General features: G+C 38.9%; 1 protein-coding gene across 4 annotated transcripts in view; it reads left to right on the top strand.

Moving 5' to 3' along the window:
* slc35f3b (solute carrier family 35 member F3b) overlaps positions 1–17,290 on the top strand; it is a 100,327-nt gene that overhangs the window by 50,134 nt on the left and 32,903 nt on the right. The window contains exons 1-2 of one of the 4 annotated variants that reach the window (XM_067421451.1): positions 95–122; positions 854–928. The exons of 1 other annotated variant lie outside the window; for it this stretch is intronic. In XM_067421451.1, the coding sequence (XP_067277552.1) occupies positions 101–122; positions 854–928 (97 nt within the window). In that variant the 5' untranslated portion in view covers positions 95–100. Of the gene's footprint in view, positions 1–78; positions 123–853; positions 929–8,081; positions 8,400–17,290 lie in introns of those variants that run through there. 2 more of the 4 variants (XM_067421453.1, XM_067421450.1) reach the window with 2 other exon arrangements.

Genomic DNA, 17,290 nt, shown 5'->3' with positions numbered 1-17,290 from the left:
TGATTGCAGTGAGATGATGCAACCCCTTCCTGTTTTTCTGTGTCTGATGCCCTCCTTGTTTGTGTTAAGCAGAATAAAGCCAAATGCCAACATGGGAACAATGGACATTGAATTAGGAGCAGGTAAGTGCATTGAACTTCAGGAATTTACTTGCTAGGCCGCTAGCTCTTCTAGGAATTAAATTGTTTCATATCAGCGCCTAAATTGACTTTGATGCAATCATTTTTTTCTGGTTTAAGTCCTTTGAGTTATCAGCGCTAGCTCACTATGATTGTATTCACAGCTTAGTGAGGCAGGCACTTGTTCAGCATGGCAAAGTGTGTATATTAATGTTCCCATAGCACCAAATTCATGGGGCAGCATTGAGTTCCCTTTAAAGGGAACATCTAGGGTTATGAATATATGCTGCATCTCATTTCCATGCTTCAGGCGTCTCTAATGCAGGCACACTTTTTATACTCATAGGCACTCCATGTTAGCCTAAAAATCTAGACGCACCCTAGAGGTAGCAAATGTCGTCTAGCAACTCTACGTTGGCTTGAGTGCTGGTCTCTCTAGTCAGGCCAAGCACATTGTGTATAGAGTTGGTAGGCGGGTTTAACATAATGACGACAGAGCTGCGGTGTTTCCGCGTGCTACTTGAAAACAAAGAAGTTGATGAACAGCGGTTTTTCGAATCGGCTTTGGCTGCGTCTCTGGAAGACTTGGAGTTAAGCTTGTCTTTAAGAAACGAACAAAGAACGTCATTCTTAAAAAAGGAAGATGTGTTTGGAGTTTTGCCGAACGGATATGGCAATTTTTAATTTACCAACTAGCTCCGCTTCACCTTCTTCATTGCTCTGTTTGGTTGTAGCACTATCCTATCGCGTGCAGAGGGAATTTGAAAGACAACCGTTTATCCCGCCCCTCGGATTGAACCCTGCCAATGGTGAGTTCCCGGACCCATAGGGGGCATTTCAATATTAGGGCTGCACAATAAATTGCAATTTACATGAAATCACACTTAACGCGATTTGGTTTGTTGCGATTATGAAATGGCAAAAGCTGCGATTATCTTTTATGCGCAGATTGTCAGTCGGCTCTGTGATCAGTAGCAAATGGTACTTCATCTGAAATCACTGCGAGTTTAAGTCGCTTATAATGTGCATTTGAAAAAGGAACACGTCAAATATCTTTCCAAACATGAGAAGCATTTAGTCATGTTTAATCAAAGTGTTTTAATCTGTTTATTCAGCTCACCGCTAGTATGAAGTTCATAAGAATGTCCATGGCCCTGTCCCAAATGGCACCCTAAACCCTCACGGTCTTCCTCTGAGTCGCACTTTCATGACGTAATGCCGCTTTGACTGCCGGGTAGAAGTCCTCTGCGCTTGCAAACTTGCGGGCTCAGCTGAAGTGCGCATCGAGGGCACATAGCAGCCGCAAAAGGAGCGCTCACGAGCACCCTTCTTTAAGCTTAAATGATGAAAGGGACACCCTACGGTCTTGTGGACTTAACAGACACAGTCACACAATGGCCTTTGTAAGTCCACAAGACCGAAAGTGCACATGAAGTGTGCCATTTGGGACAGGGTCTATGAATGACATGCGCTATTGTTCTTCTGCAGCACATATTTGGAGTACCCTGCGTGAGAGCGCCCTCTGGCTTGCAGATGGAGTAGCATGTGCAGTTTCTTAGTGCAGCACGGCTGCCGTGCTGCACTAAGAAGCTGCACATGCAATAATCGCAGCCTTTGGCAAACCATGTGTGGTTTTATTGATTTATCGTGCAGCCCTAATTTCCATAGTGTCAATATTATGACACAGTATCTCGTTCTCTCTCAGGGAACCGGGGTTATGTTCCTAAACCTATATGTTTTAGTTCATGTGGTTTAGCTTTGAGACACATGCTAATATATTAGCAGGTCAACACATTCTCATGAAATGCCTATATATAGCACGAATTGTATTTATTGCACGGTTTATACAGTAAATTTTGTTTTTGCGTACATATGATACGCATTGTCACCCTATTGGGTAGGTTTAGTGGTGTGGGGTACGTCCATATAACACAGTTATAAGGTGAGTATTATAGGCACACGAAAACTGCGTAACATATGCACATAACTCATTTTATACACAATAAATACCATTTGTGCTTTAGATATACACATTTTGATGAGATCAGGCTGAGCAGATATACACCTTTCATTTTTCCTGGTAATGGACGAGTAAATTAATCTTTATTTTTATGACCTACAACTGACTAGCAAGTAAATCACCATTTATGGTTGTGATATAAACAAACAGCTATCGGTTTCTTCCTTTCTAGCTTCCTGTTTTATAGGCAATATGTCAACACAGGAAAGTGTTGACATTTTTTTTTTCTATTTTTTTTTTTCTGCTTGCTCGGTCAGGCCACTAGTTCCTCTGCATTGGCTCTAATGCAAAAATAATAAAAGTAAAATAAAATAAAAAAAGATAAACTTCACATTTGTAATAAATCATTGTGGACCTAGTTTCAACTATTTTGATCAAACATATTAATAAAGGTTCCAAGAGGGATGTTTCACAGTGATGCTATAGAATATAGCATCCCCCCCGCCCCCACCCCCTCTCAAGGTGCATTGGAAAGGTTCCATGGATGTCAAATGTTCTTCAAGGAACTATCAATGCAAATAAAGAACCTTTATTTTTAAGAGTGTAGAGCTTATAAACTACTATGTACCAGCAAAACCTGCTATATCAGTTTTCCAAAAACCAGCTTGACCATCTTAAAGATTAAATATCGAAGCACCAATCATTGACTGATCTGACTGGTGCTGAAAGTTAGATTAAATCGTCATTGTTTTTATTATTTATTTTAATATTTTTTTTTATTATTTTGTTTGTGTACAATGGTGCTGAAATGATAAGCTTCCCCCTTATGGCCATGTCGCTAATAACCTGAACTCTGACACAATGTCAAGATTGTCAAGAAATGTATTGCAGAATGTCAAAATGGGAGTGCCTCATAAAATCACCCTTCCTTGACGCTATCTGCAGTATTTTTCATGTGGAGTCCAAAGTGACACATGACCTTTGTGTCTCATGATGGATCACAGGAATATATTCCACTCCAGAGATCCTGTTCTGGTTTATGTCATGATGTTCCATGTTCATTTTAAATCATGTGTAGCCATTCAACTTTAAACACGTGTCTAGCTGTGAGGAAAACACGAGTAGAAAATATTCAGGAATCCAGTAAATAAAACGGGAAAGAGAGGAGGAAGGTAAATTGGAAGGTTGGAGTCTTGGAGGAGTCTCTTATCCCAGTTACAGTCTGTATTGAATCTCCTTTAGGGTTCTGGAAGGTGAATAATTTCTCACAGGGGGAAGTGAACACTCACACATTCTCTCCTGATCTCTTTCTCTCTCCACTGCTGTAAGTTTGAATAGGAATTTGTGTCCTATATTGTCCCTCTACAGTGTTTCAAACAGCTCGGAAGATCTACTGAATCAGTCAGGCTATAAAGGAGTATGCCTTCATTCTACCAAGGGTCAACTATATACATATTTTTCTTTTAATTTGGGCAGAGGCCTGTTGCATGAAGCTAGCTGAACAAACTCTGAGTTTCAGAATAGGTTTGACAAATCCAGATAAATCCAACCTGGTTTAGATCAAGTTCAACCGTTTCTCAAAACTCGGTATAAACTTTCTCTGTCAACTCAGGCCATGTCCACAATAATGTTTTCATTTGAAAACGTATATTTTTCTCTCCGTTTTGGCCTTCTGTCCACACTGAGACAGCCTTTTAAGTCAATGAAAACGTATCGTTTTGAAAACGCTCTCCAAAGCGGATAAATTTGAAAACGCCGTCTTCGCGCCGTAGTGTGGACTGTGAAAACGGAAGCTTTTTAATACGATGACGCATTTTGAGCCATGTGATGCAGTCATATGACCAATTCAGCCAAGATGGTGAACGACATTATACAGCAGTTGTTTTGTATGCTTTCTGTTTTGACAGCCTTCTTAAATATTAATGTCAGTTTGTACATACTGTTAAAAAACTCATTATCACATACTATGCCTTTTCTCGACATTGCCGCAAAATTTCAAAGAGTAAATAAATGAGTAGTGGAAATGACGCAAGTCGAAGCGTCTTGGATTTGCTCATGCGCAGTACAGGGATGTTAAGCGTTTTCAGACATTTCAGTGTAGATTGAAAGTGTAGAAAACGATTGAAAATGATAGTGTGGACGAGGAGCGTTTTTAGACGAAAACTCTGTTTTTAAATTTATCCGGATTAGTGTAGACGTAGCCTCAGGTTTAATCCAGAGTTAGCAATTAACTCTGAAGCTCGTGCACCTGAAAGTGTGACACGTGCGGCAAACAGCCAATCACAGTGTCCGTTTGGTTCCCTTCTCTTCTAAGATTGAGAGATCGTTTTGAAAATCATTATGAAATTAAATGCGTTTACAAGGCAGGAATAAACACTGCTGCTGCGGCGAGAGTTTGAGAAGGCAGCTGAAAGAATATCTGACTATATCAATGCATGATGTGAATCAAAGAAATATGCCTATAATTATAGGTTCACAAAGAGCTCAAATGAATACATGTTGTTTAAAATAATTATGAATGCATGTATTCATATTACTTTTTGGCTAATTGTCAATTAATATAATATTTATATGAACATATTATATGAATTCAAATTATAATTATAATTCTTATAATATAAATAATAATAAATAATTAGCACCAAAAGATGCACAATTTTATTTCGAAAGTTTCTTCATTATAAACTGCTTTAATTTGGAACGAGAGATACAGGGGGTGTGGCTTTATTGCATCTTTACTTGCAGCTGATTGGTCAAGTTTAGGTTTGCGATCTCTAACCCAGAATAAAACCCGTGTATTGTAAGTTACCATGGTGATGAATACTGATAAAAACCAATTCCCCTTCTTGAGCCCGAAAACCAGAGTTTGCTCAAACTAATCTCGAACTTACCTGGGTAACAACTGAAACCAGCTTTGGGCAACAGGCCACTGATGTGGTGTTTTTTGTTTTGGTTTTTTTAAAGGTGCAGTGTGTAATATTTATGAGGATCTATTGACAGAAATCCAATATAATATACATAACTATGTGTTCATTGATGTATAAAGACCTTACTTACTTAACCGTTATATTTTGTATTACTTTACAATGAGCCACTTCTATCTACATACACATGTCCCCTTACAGTGAAGTCACCATTTAGGGCCTCCATGTTTCTATAGTAGCCCTAAACAGACAAACTTCTCTAAAGAGCACTAGCTACTCTTTGCTGTCTCAGACGACGATGGAGGTGTAAAGAGCACCTGAAACCCATACTTAAAGGGTTAGTAGGGTGAGCGCTGTTGAGCTGTAATCGTGAACACCTGACTGGTCATTGTGCGGTCGCGGATGTGCCTATGATTGGCTACAATGATCAACGCACTGCATCGGTTTGAAAGAACAAGGAAGTGTTTGAAAGTGTTTTTAAAGCGGGAGCGAGGGCATTTAAAAGCACGAGCATGCGTCAACCAGCAGACCGGTAGGCTGATAGATGCCTGCATTCAAAAGCTCTTTGTGTATCTTTGCAAGCGCTCTGTGAAAAGCGTCATTGATGTATTTGTACAACATGTTTGTGAAGCGCTGATCGTAGTAGCCAATCACAGACATATTTGATGAGCACCCAGTGAGGGCTGAAGAAGCTGCAGTGCCTCCAGAGGCGGCTGTTTATGCTGTAGCTTTCCCTGAGATGGCAGTGAAAGCTACTGTTGACCTAGAAGTAGCTATCTTCATGCCATCACCCAGCCAACGTAGGTGGAGAAGGAAGGCTTCCTCCATATCGCCAAGTCTGATGGTACCTGAATTCCCTGTCATGTCTGAAGAAGTTGCAATTTCTCTCTATGCCACTGCCCTTGTGTGTGTCTGGGCTTCTCACACAGCAATGGCTGCCTGCCCGGCGACTGTCCCAGAGCCGTCTGCCTGCCCGGCGACTGTCCTAGAGCCCTCTGCCTGCCCGGTGACTGTCCTAGAGCCCTCTGCCTGCCCGGCGACTGTCCTAGAGCCCTCTGCCTGCCTGGAGTCTGTCCTAGAGCCCTCTGCCTGCCCGGCGACTGTCCTAGAGCCCTCTGCCTGCCCGGCGACTGTCCCAGAGCCCTCTGCCTGCCCGGAGTCTGTCCCAGAGACCATAATTAAGCTCTGGAACTGTTCCACCATTAACCTTGTTCCTTACCTAAAGCCTGGCCAGACCCATGCCCACTACACTTGCAGTCCAAACTCTCATTGGGACTTTCCCGTTTTTCACCCTTATTCCAGTCCTGTCTGATCTGCCTGTCCTGCCGACCTCATTCAAGATCCATGCTCTGCCGGTCCCACTCAAGATTCCTGATCTGCTGGTCCCGCTCAAGCCTCCTGTCCAGCCAGCCCCAGTCAAGCGTCCAGACCCACCTGATCCTCCCTGGCCCTCAGCCAGGGCTTCAGATCCACCAGAGCCTGCCTGATCTATCCCTCCCTGGCCCTCTTCCAGGACTCCAGATCCACTGGAGCCCGCCTGGACTGTCCCACTGGCACCACCCTGGTCGTCTGACGGGGTTCCTGATTGGCCAGAGTTCCCCTGGTGTGTCCCTCTGGCTCTGCCCTGGCCTTCTGCTGGGACTCAAGACCTGCCTCAGCCTCCCTGGCTCAACCCTCCCGTCCCTCCCTGGTCCCTTCTAGAGATGTTCTTGGCTGTCCTGCTGGCTCTGACTTTGCATGGCTTGTTCGACTTCACCCAGCGATGCGCTGACTGATCGCCGTTTCATGTAGTCACGATGTTATAATATCATGTTTATCAAACTAAAACTGATAAATACCGTTGACAACACTTCATTGATAGTTATATGTTGAACCTTTAATCTTGTCCAAATAGACACTTTATTAAGCAGTACATAAAGTATTGAATGAAAATGTAATCTGAAACGTCTGTGTATTTGAGAAATATTGCATTTATTTAACTTTCGCTGTGATAAAGTTTGCAAACACAACACAAGCGTCACTGCGGGAATTAGAAACTGTCCGACTTCACGTCTCCGTTTGAAGCTCTCATAGCGAATTTCATAGCCTGCACTCGGCTACTCTCGCCGGTCGCATGCATTCAGCCGATGTCGAACACACCTCTTGTCCCATGTGCTCATGTCAATTGTCTAACCCCACCCACCTTGTTTCCTGATTATTGGTTCATTTGCTCCTCCTGTCTTCTCTTGTTACCCTCGTTTGTTTACTCCCATGTGTCTCATCCTTGTGTTTGCAAAAATATATAATATAAATGATAATAGATTATTTGACGCTAAATGCATTATATGAGTCACATTTACAAAATCAAAATTATATTATTTTATAATATAATTTATAAAATAATTGACCCCCCCCCCCCTTCCTTAGCTACACCCCTGGCGGTCGGTACTTTTGACCAAAAATAAATAAATACATAAATAAATTGCCTACCCTGCCAGCATAGCAGCTGTACTTGCATGACCACAAATAGCTGCCTGTGAACATTACTAAGATGGCCATTCAGTAAACTGACTTGCCTTACAAGGACTTTAAGGTCACTCACCTCAATGTAATGTTGAAAAAAATGTAAATAAAAAGCAGTATTTTAAAGATTTCTTTCTGTTCCTCCACATGTAGGGTTGACAATACGTTGTTATGGTAATGTTGTTTATTTTTTATAATTATTTATAGTAATTAATATTATTATAATGTGAAAAAGGAAAAAATTAGAACAAATATTTTTAAATAATAATTCAAAAAAAATTTAATGGGGTTAACAAATTGTTTGTTATAGTAATGTTATATGATATAACCTATGGCCTACTATATAATTAATTATTATTATTTAAATCTGAATTTCTTGGAAAATATATTTTCCAAGGTAGCAAGTTTTGCATTCCGTGTGTTTGTTGTGTGTGATATGTCTCAACTGATTATATATAATTTTGTCATATTTCTCGTGGTTAAACATACATGACTTTTGTGCATTAGTAAAGATGAAGAAGTTGAACATGTTGGAGTACAGCGACGCAGCTGGCGGAATCAACATCATTTGCAGAGGTTTATATAGCCTACCTAAACTGTTAAAATCTCTATAAGAGGGCTAAAGAAATGAACTGCAGCACCGTGACTGTCCCGCGTGCAGCATGCAGGAGTAGGTATAGGCTACCGCAGAGTGTTTAGTGGGAGGGGAGAGATCAGGGGTGGAGGAGGCGCACGAGACATCGAAAGCAATTCGGACACAATCAGCTTTAGGGATGTAGTCGATGCGGCTTGAGCTCCGTCTGTCCGAGCTCGTCAATATGAAGAAACATTCGGCCCGGGTTGCGCCGCTGTCCGCCTGTAACAGTCCGGTGCTCACCCTGACCAAAGTGAGAGGTACGTGCGTATCGCGCTCCGTCCGCAACACGATTCGCGATTTAACCTCATTCTGTACGGCAGTCTGCTTTCCTTCATGCCCTAACGAGCAGTTAAGTTGCCTTTTATTTTGTTATCTTTGTAATTTGAACAGAACTGTTGTGTATCTGCAAAATAACATCATTTAACGGAGAAACACCTAATGTCTCCCTTGGCTTTACGCATCAGTGCAGATGTTTAACTGTTCTCTGCGTTATTTATGAGTACAATATAAACAGATTATTGCTGAGGTAAAATAGGCTACATCAAATCCAAAAACATCTGCATTCATTAAAATCCTAAAAACATGGATTTTTTGTTGTTGTCACAATTTGGCATCGATCCTAATCTTTTTTCATATCTAAAAAAGACCATGTGGAATTCTGATTTTGATTTCTTTTACATTATTATAGAATTTCCTTTCGAAATTTTGACATGGATAGAAGGTTTTTTGAAGGTTTTAAAGGAGGAAGATAGGCTGTTTATCTACTTTTATCAAACGAGTCATTCGTTGCAAATGTGCATATATTTGTTATTGCAGACAGAAACTTCACACACTTAAGGCTGTTGCCTTCCTCTCATTGGCTGAGACTTTTTAACTACTTGGAAAATTGCAGATTGTTTTACTTGTTGTGTGTGTGTGTGTGTGTGTGTGTGTGTGTGTGTGTGTGTGTGTGTGTGTGTGTGTGTGTGTGTGTGTGTGTGTATATATATATATATATATATATATAGCAATCAGTCACTGTAAAAAAAAAAGTCCATAAAAATAGGGCACAATGTATTATATAAATAAGATGGAAATTTCCTTATTTTTATTTTTATTTTATTTTTTACAGGTGTTTTAGCTGTATTTTTAATTACAAATTGCATTAGTTTGTGTTTTAAGAATTAACGGAAATTTTCGTAAAATTACTGGATAATGTACTGGCAGAAAATTACCAGTACATTTTCCTTTTTTATTTTTTACAGTGTAGGCATTTTGGTAACTAGGCCCATATTCATTTTTAACCATGAATAATAATATTGTAAATCATATAGTTTGAAAGTGCATTTTTCCTATAGCATTTCGGTGCGATAACTATTATTATTGATCCGATTCAGTAGTGTCCTGATTTCATGGCTTTACAAATGTGAGTAGTGAGCTGCTGGGTACATCAGGCTGATTAAATATCTCACACTTTCCCATTTCTGTGATGTATGAACCCTCTACATGCTCTTTCCCCACAACCCTGAGTGGTTGTGTGCATGTGTGCTCAAAACCATTATTTTTATTAATTCTTCTGTTGCATTAGCTTGCATTAGTTGCCTACAATGCATGCATTTTTGTTTTAGCTTTAATCTTAGAAAGCAGGACAGGAGACGGGTGCTCTGAGTTCACATTTTCCTCTGGTTTTGTGGTCTGTATCAAACTTGTATGAGCAGACAGAAATATCAGCAGTTTTTGTGAAGGTTAGTCTCAGAACATTGCAGCTTTGTAATACCCTGACATCTCATTTATGCACATTTCATAGTATGAGTAACCGTCTTCCCCAAATGTCCAATCTGATGTGATGGCCAGCACTATAGAGTCACTGAAGAATGGTTCTGAGACAAATTAGCTCATTGGTATTGGTAATTGTTTCTTCTTTTGATATACTAATTGATTTCTTTGCACTCTTTTTTTTTTTTCTTTTATATGTATGTTGATCTGCAGAGGCTGGTCTATATGTTAAGGCAGAATGGGCAGAAGCTGCTCTCCTCAAGAGTATGTTTATGTGTAATATAGTGAATGAGGTGGGATGTTAAACACTCAATAATTTTTGGTTTCAGCTCTGGCTCAGGCCCAAGGGTCTACTCATACTGTTGCAGTGGTGTAGGCTTGCCTGCAGCCAAATTCTGGCAGCTTCTATGATTACTAAAAGCTTCATGTTGGCAGTTCAGAGAAAGTGGGCCTTTTGGTCTTTCTTTGAGGTACGGTGAAATTTCTGAAAATTCAGGAATGGTAAATATAGACATATATTAAGGATCATATCCCAGCTTAATACTGTGCAAAGACAACTTCAAGTAAACCATTTTCAGGTTGATTTCCCCAAAAAGTGTAAATGCTCTGTTGTTATTATATTAGCTCAACATATTGTGTCAGTTTGGGGGTGGGGCTATTTGTTTGCTTACCCAATAGAAACCAGTCTGACATTTTTCCAAACCCCACGTTCAACTTGCCTGGATGCCAGCCGAAATTAGCCCCGGCCACAATATTTGAGGTCGGGAAGCTATTTGATGTATAGCGACGTCCGGCTAATGTTCAACAATATTTGAAAAAAATATATATAGTATTGTAGAAAACCATTATAAATGTATTTGAATATTGTGAATTAATTATTTTCATTTACACATTATGAGCCACCAGTAAGTAAATGGTAACTGTTCCTGATTCATTTTGAATGGAACAGTGAGGGAGTCTGTTGTAATCGTCTCTGAACGATTCGCTGAATGATTGAGTAAGATTCAATAAAATAACCAATTGAATAACCCACAGTAAAAAAAATGTTTTACTTTTTAATTGTATGTTGTGCACATTCTGAGAGCATTCAAAAAGAACATTTTAATAACTTAATTGGAATGATAGCAAAATAAAATGTAGGACATATTTTTGTCAGCTGGGTTACTGTGGCATTTTTTTATTTTATTTTTTTTTCACATGTGTATTCCAATTATTAATTTAAAGTTCTATCTGTAGAGAAACCACCAACTTCATCTTTAATGAAAAGTAGTTATCAGTTTTAGGCTGCTTGTTAAACAGTTACTTTGCCATGCACTCAATGCTATATTGAGTTAACCAGTGTTTAGTTATCAGCCTACTTATAAGATTAATTTCAGGAATCCGTAAACCCGAGCCATTCTACCATCAGGCGCTAAATCTAATGCAGGGTGGCAGAAGTAAGAGGCTGTAATAAACCTGCAGTGAGTCATTACACTGATGTGACTCATGCGCCTTCGCTGCCAAACTCTTCCTGTTCACATCTTGGCTTTTGTAAGAACTCTGCGTCCCTGTTTGAAAGCCAGCGGGTCGTTTTAAGTTTGTTTTTTGTTTTTTTGGGTACAATCCCAAATCTTTAATTGAAGCGTTTTAATCAAATATATTTCACACCAGTCAGCCGTGGCACACAACATCAATGTTTCTGTATTTGTTTCGGCCTGACATCAATCAGTTTGATTCAGAGCTTAGCTCTAAGAATAACTTTTGCCTGTTTCTCGTGATATGTTTGGGTTTGGATGCGTAATCCAGTCTAAGAGGCGTTTTGCGTGAGTGGAAACCAAGCTTTTATCTCTTGTTCAGCGCACTAGTGGGGGGGAGAAATCTCATCCAATCATCACGTCAAACATACATTTTCTGGTTTGGATTACAGAACAAATATATTCAGGAAGTCTTGGCGTTTTATGTTATTATATTTAGGGCTGTGCAATATATCGAAATTATCGAAATATCGCAAATGTACATATTGGTTGTCTTGATGAGTATTAATGTAAACCCAGTCTGTTATGCTTTAAGTTAACAATATCATTTGGGGAAAGAAACTGAATGCGTGTCAATAGGATCCGTGCATTAGGTCTTAAAGTGACAGCAGCTAATACAGTAAACCTGATAATACAGTAAACCTGATAATACAGTAAACCTGATAATACAGTAAACCTGCCGCTGTCTGTCAAACATGAGCAGAACAAGAGACAATTACTCAGTGCTCTTGGCTGAATAACCTTTGTAGCTTTATCATGCATTAGTGTATATTTAATTCATATGAAGACTGTTTTTATTTCTTATTTTTAATAACAAAGATAAATTAAAATAACAATAATAATCGTCCACCCCTAGTTCAGGTGTCTTTGTTTATTTGGATGTTCCGTTTTAGGCTGATATAACTATATATTACCATGTCAAGCAAAGAGTTTTTGGTTTTTAAATATTTGCATTACATTTTTAGTTTGTTTACATTGATGTTAAAATTATGTTGTCAGATTTGTAACATACATTTTTCCTAAAACACTGCTGGTCACTTTCAGAAGTTGAAGCGATGCTTTCTTTCCCCAGAAAGAATGTAAAACTATGTAAAAATAATATAATGAATTTTTTTTTTAAAATATAATTTACATATATTTTACACACTAATAGCAATATCGTATCACATATTGAATATCGCATTATTTAAGAAGATATTGCATATTGCATTTTTCTTCAATATCGCACAGCCATAATTATATTAATATATCTTGAAATTCTAGATGTCATGAGTAATAAGTCATAAATATGTCATGAAACTGTAGATTGCAACTGGCTGATAAGTAATTAAAGGGATAGTTCAACCAAAAATGTAATTTCTGTCATCGTTTACTCACCCTCAAGTTGTTCCAAACCTGTACACAAAAGAAGCATTTTGGAAGAATGTTTGCATCAAGCCGATCTCACCCCCATTGAATACTATAGTAAAGAAAGTACTGTGGTAATCATTGGGGATCTGCTTGGTTACAAACATCCTCCCAAAAATCTTTCTTTGTGTAAAGCAGAGCAAAAAATGAGGGTGAGTAAATTATGACTTTTAATCCCTTTAAATTATTCTGATAGTAATCACATTGTTTTCTAAATGGTGCAGCGGACTGGTTTCTGTGGCATCAGCAGCCAGTTAGATTGCTGCTCAACATTCAAATACTCTGTCAGTGTTTACTTACAGCTACTGTAGAAGTTTGCAGCAAACTTTAAGAAACGCTCCACCTTCCCCAGCTCCACCTGTATAGATCTGCTATTAATAATATCATGCAGGCTATTTGTACAGCAGCAGTATGTCTTACATGCTCACAGCAGCGTGTCTGTGTATGTATTTGGCAGTAGCAAGTCTTCGTATTTGCTCTGCAGCAGCATTCGCAATAATCAACAGGAGCAGATCTATTACGCCAAGACCAAATACATTAACATTTTCACAGAGTAGTATTTTCATTCTTTTCAGTGAATTATTCAAAACTGACTACTCACTTGTTGGGTTCCTGAATGAATCAGCTTATTTGAACTCATTTATCATTATTTGTCTGATTTCCACATTAATTTCTCAATAAAACTGTAAAATACTTTTTTCTCATTTTAATTCTCATGAAGTGCTGCATATTTACAGGAATAAAAGGACTTCTTGCATCTGGTTAGGCAGACATTTTCACATGTAAACTTGAGCTGCATTCCACTCCAAATTGTTATGCCCTTGACCTTCTAACTTCCCTCCGTCTCATGGACTCAAATGTGTGTCATTGCTAATTATGTTGCACGATTGCCCACTCCTGCCAGAAGTCGTGCATAAGTTTTAAATGAAACGCACTTGATCACTTGAGGTGATTTATTTTTTAAACATCTTTTTTTACTTATGAATTTGTTTTATGTTCCATTCTATATGCTTATAAGTTATTGGAGAAAATATTAGTGCTGTCAAACAATAAATCGTGATTAATCGCATCTAAAATAAAAGCTTGTGTTTACATAATATATGTGTGTGTGCATAATTATTTTGTAAATTTGAATACACATACATAAATATTATTTAAGAAATATTTGCATGAATATACTGTATATGTATTTATATCATTTATATTATGTAAATACAGTTATTTAAAAAAAAGTTTTTCTTAATTATATACATGCTTATGTGAGCATTCAAATATACAAAATACTTAGCACAATACACAGACATATATTATGTAAACACAAACTTTTTTTTGGATGCGATTTAATCGTGATTAATCATTCGACAGCACTGGAAAATAATGAGCGGAGAAAATAGTAAAAATAAACAGTATGAACTTTGTAAACATAAACTATAAGCATTATGCAATTCAATTATACGTTTTTCATGACCGCATGTTGAAGTTGACCCCATTTATGTGATATTAAGCTATGGGAATGCAAATTTGGTAGGGAACCCTGCAAGAAAAACATCTTATACCCCCGGAACGTGGCTTGTTTTGGGCTAGTTTTGAGTAGCAATTGGATGCGGTTTTTAAAAAAAAGCTTGGCAACCCTGCTCAACATAAACACTGTTATGCGATTAATTCACTAATGAATGGCGGCAGGGATTCCCATATGGAGTAGTGCTTAGATAGTTCGCTAGTCCGTGTCTAAAAGTGGAGTGGAACGAAGAAATAGTATCATTTCCATGGACTTTTAGATTGTTTCATATTGTTTCCTGTTTCCTTTGTTCCTATTTTCTATGTTTCCTTTTAGTTCCTTAGCTTGTGTATATTTTGCCCTGATTTTCAGTTTGTCATTGTCTGGTGTCTGTTACGTTGACCCTGGTTTAAGGTTGCTTGTTTTGTGACTGCTGCATTTAGATCCACTGTGCCTCACTTCATCTTCTTTGTCTCACCAGACTTTACAGCATTTTATAGCATTTTATCGATGGGTTTCGGCATCTTGTCTCAGTGTTTACAGACTGAGCTGGATTAGTATTGCATACGTAAGTCGAAGGCTGTGAGGTTACTGTCAGATTACTTGGACACTTCACACTGTCAGGACATTAGCTCTGTTTGGGGAGACACCTGCAGCGCTAGCTCATCAATTAGATTCAGCAGGGGACTTACGGTCTATCTATTATGTATTGATTTAGAGCAAGAACGCTGGCGTGACTCCAGTCTGTTAAACTGCAGTCTTTCTTCTGCAGGATCTATAGGCTGTTGTGGAGAAGGAGACAGAGGGGGTTGGAATGTGCTCAGTTTAGACAGACAAATCCATACAATTGCTTTTTTATTTGCTTGATTTTGATTAACAGAAAAGATTCAGTGACGCAACAATCCACTTAAATGTATCTGACGCACAATACTGCAGTACACAGCCATAAACAAACACAGACACACACACACACGCACACACATGTCGTGTTTCCATGTTTTATGGGGACTTTCCATAGGCGTAATGGATTTCATACTGTACAAACTGTACATCCTATCCCCTTACACTGCCCCTGCCCCTAAACCTACCCATCACAGGAAACATTCTGCATTTTTACTTTCCCAAAAAAACTCCATTTATAAGATGTTTTCCTCATGGGGACCTAAAAATGTCCCCACAAGGACAAGGATTTCGGATATTGCCATCTTTGTGGCATTTGTACATTTTGTCCCCATAACGTAGGGATTACCAGGTGACACACACACACACACACACACACACACTGGACGACTGGCAGGGATATGCTTTTCCCTGTCATGTCCGCGATCGGTGAGCTGGGTCACAACAGAGTGTGACATCCCGTACATCTGTTCTTCAAGCTAGTCACTCCAGGGTTCCCTGACCTGCTGCACCAAAACACACACACACACACACACACATACACACAGTCCACAGCCACTTGTTTTCATAGACTTACTGACATACTCACAAACATCCCGTCAGTACGTGTGTTTACTGTATTTTCCAGCAGAAATGACATTTCTGCATATAAATGGATATGGTCGGAGTCTGACCATGAGCATGTTTGGACACAACTTGTTTAAGTGAGTTTGTCTTCGAGCTGTGTCTTGTAACATGATGCTGAATAATGTTTTTTCTGTTAATTACATATTGAGAGATTGTCTCCTTCTTTATAAAACTGGAACAGCACTGCTGCGGACCATAAGCAATTAATTTGAAAACATGGGTGGTGTCAGCATAAATGAATAGTAATTTATGAGGGCCTTCATCATGCTAAAGCAAAGCATCTGCCAATCTTAGCAGTTCTGGGATGCGTTTCCCAAAAGCTCATTAGCCAACTATGGTTGAAAGTTCTGTCGTTATCAAGATAGTTCATTGAGTCGCTTACCTGGGGAACACATGGCACCAGAATGCACTATGGGAAGAAGGCAAGCCGGCAGGTGCAGTGTTATTCTTTGGGCAATGTTCTGCTGGGAAACCTTGGGTCCTGCCATCCATGTGGATGTTACGTTGACACTTACCACCTACCTAAGCATTGTTGCAGACCATGTAAGAGACAATCTCTCAATATGCAATTACAGAAAAAAAATTATTCAGCATTATGTTCGGCATCATTGGTGGTGGTTGAGGAGATTCCCCCTTCTATGTAAAGCGCTTTGAGTGCCTAGAAAAGCGCTATATAAATGTAACAAATTATTATAATTATTAATATGTACACTTGTTCATGGAAACAGTATTCCCTGGTGGCTGAGGCCTCTTTCAGCAGGATAATATACCCTACCACACAGTAAAAATGGTTCAGGAATGGTTTGAGGAGCATAACAATGAGTCTGAGGTGTTGACTTGGCCTCCAAATTCCACAGATCTCAATCCAATCGAGCATCTGTGGGATGTGCTGAACAAAAATGTCAGATCCTTGGAGGCCCTACCTCGCAACTTACAGGACTTAAAGGATCTGCTGCTAACATATTGGTGCCATATACCACAGCACACCTTAGTGGAGTCCATGCCTTGATGGGTCAGGGCTGTTTTGGCAGCCAACACAATATTAGGATTCACAGTTATGTCTGACCAGTGTACATTATATGACCACACATTTAGAAAGTATAATGCTTTAAATCACATGACAAACAACCAGTTTTAGATGTAACAAAGAATCTAGAAATATTATAATGCATTATAACTTTGGTTATCATTATTTATGAAAGGATGTAATGCATTATAACGTACTTTATGAATACCTTTATAAAGCATTGCACAAGCTTTAAGTACAGTGTTACCAAAAATCGTATCATTATCAGTGTTGAAAGTAGTTGTGCTGCTTAGTATTTTTGTGTAAACGTGATCACTTTTTTTCAGGATTTGATGAATGGAAAGAACGTCTCTGGGTTATGTATATAACCTGTTCCTTTAAAAAACGAGATGCAGATGTTCCGCCAAAAAGGAGCAACAT

The sequence above is a fragment of the Pseudorasbora parva genome, chromosome 17 (genome assembly GCF_024679245.1).
Source record: "Pseudorasbora parva isolate DD20220531a chromosome 17, ASM2467924v1, whole genome shotgun sequence".
NCBI classification, from domain to species: domain Eukaryota; kingdom Metazoa; phylum Chordata; class Actinopteri; order Cypriniformes; family Gobionidae; genus Pseudorasbora; species Pseudorasbora parva.
The sequence above is the reverse complement of the archived record's forward strand: the minus strand, read 5'-3'. Positions and strand labels throughout refer to the sequence as shown.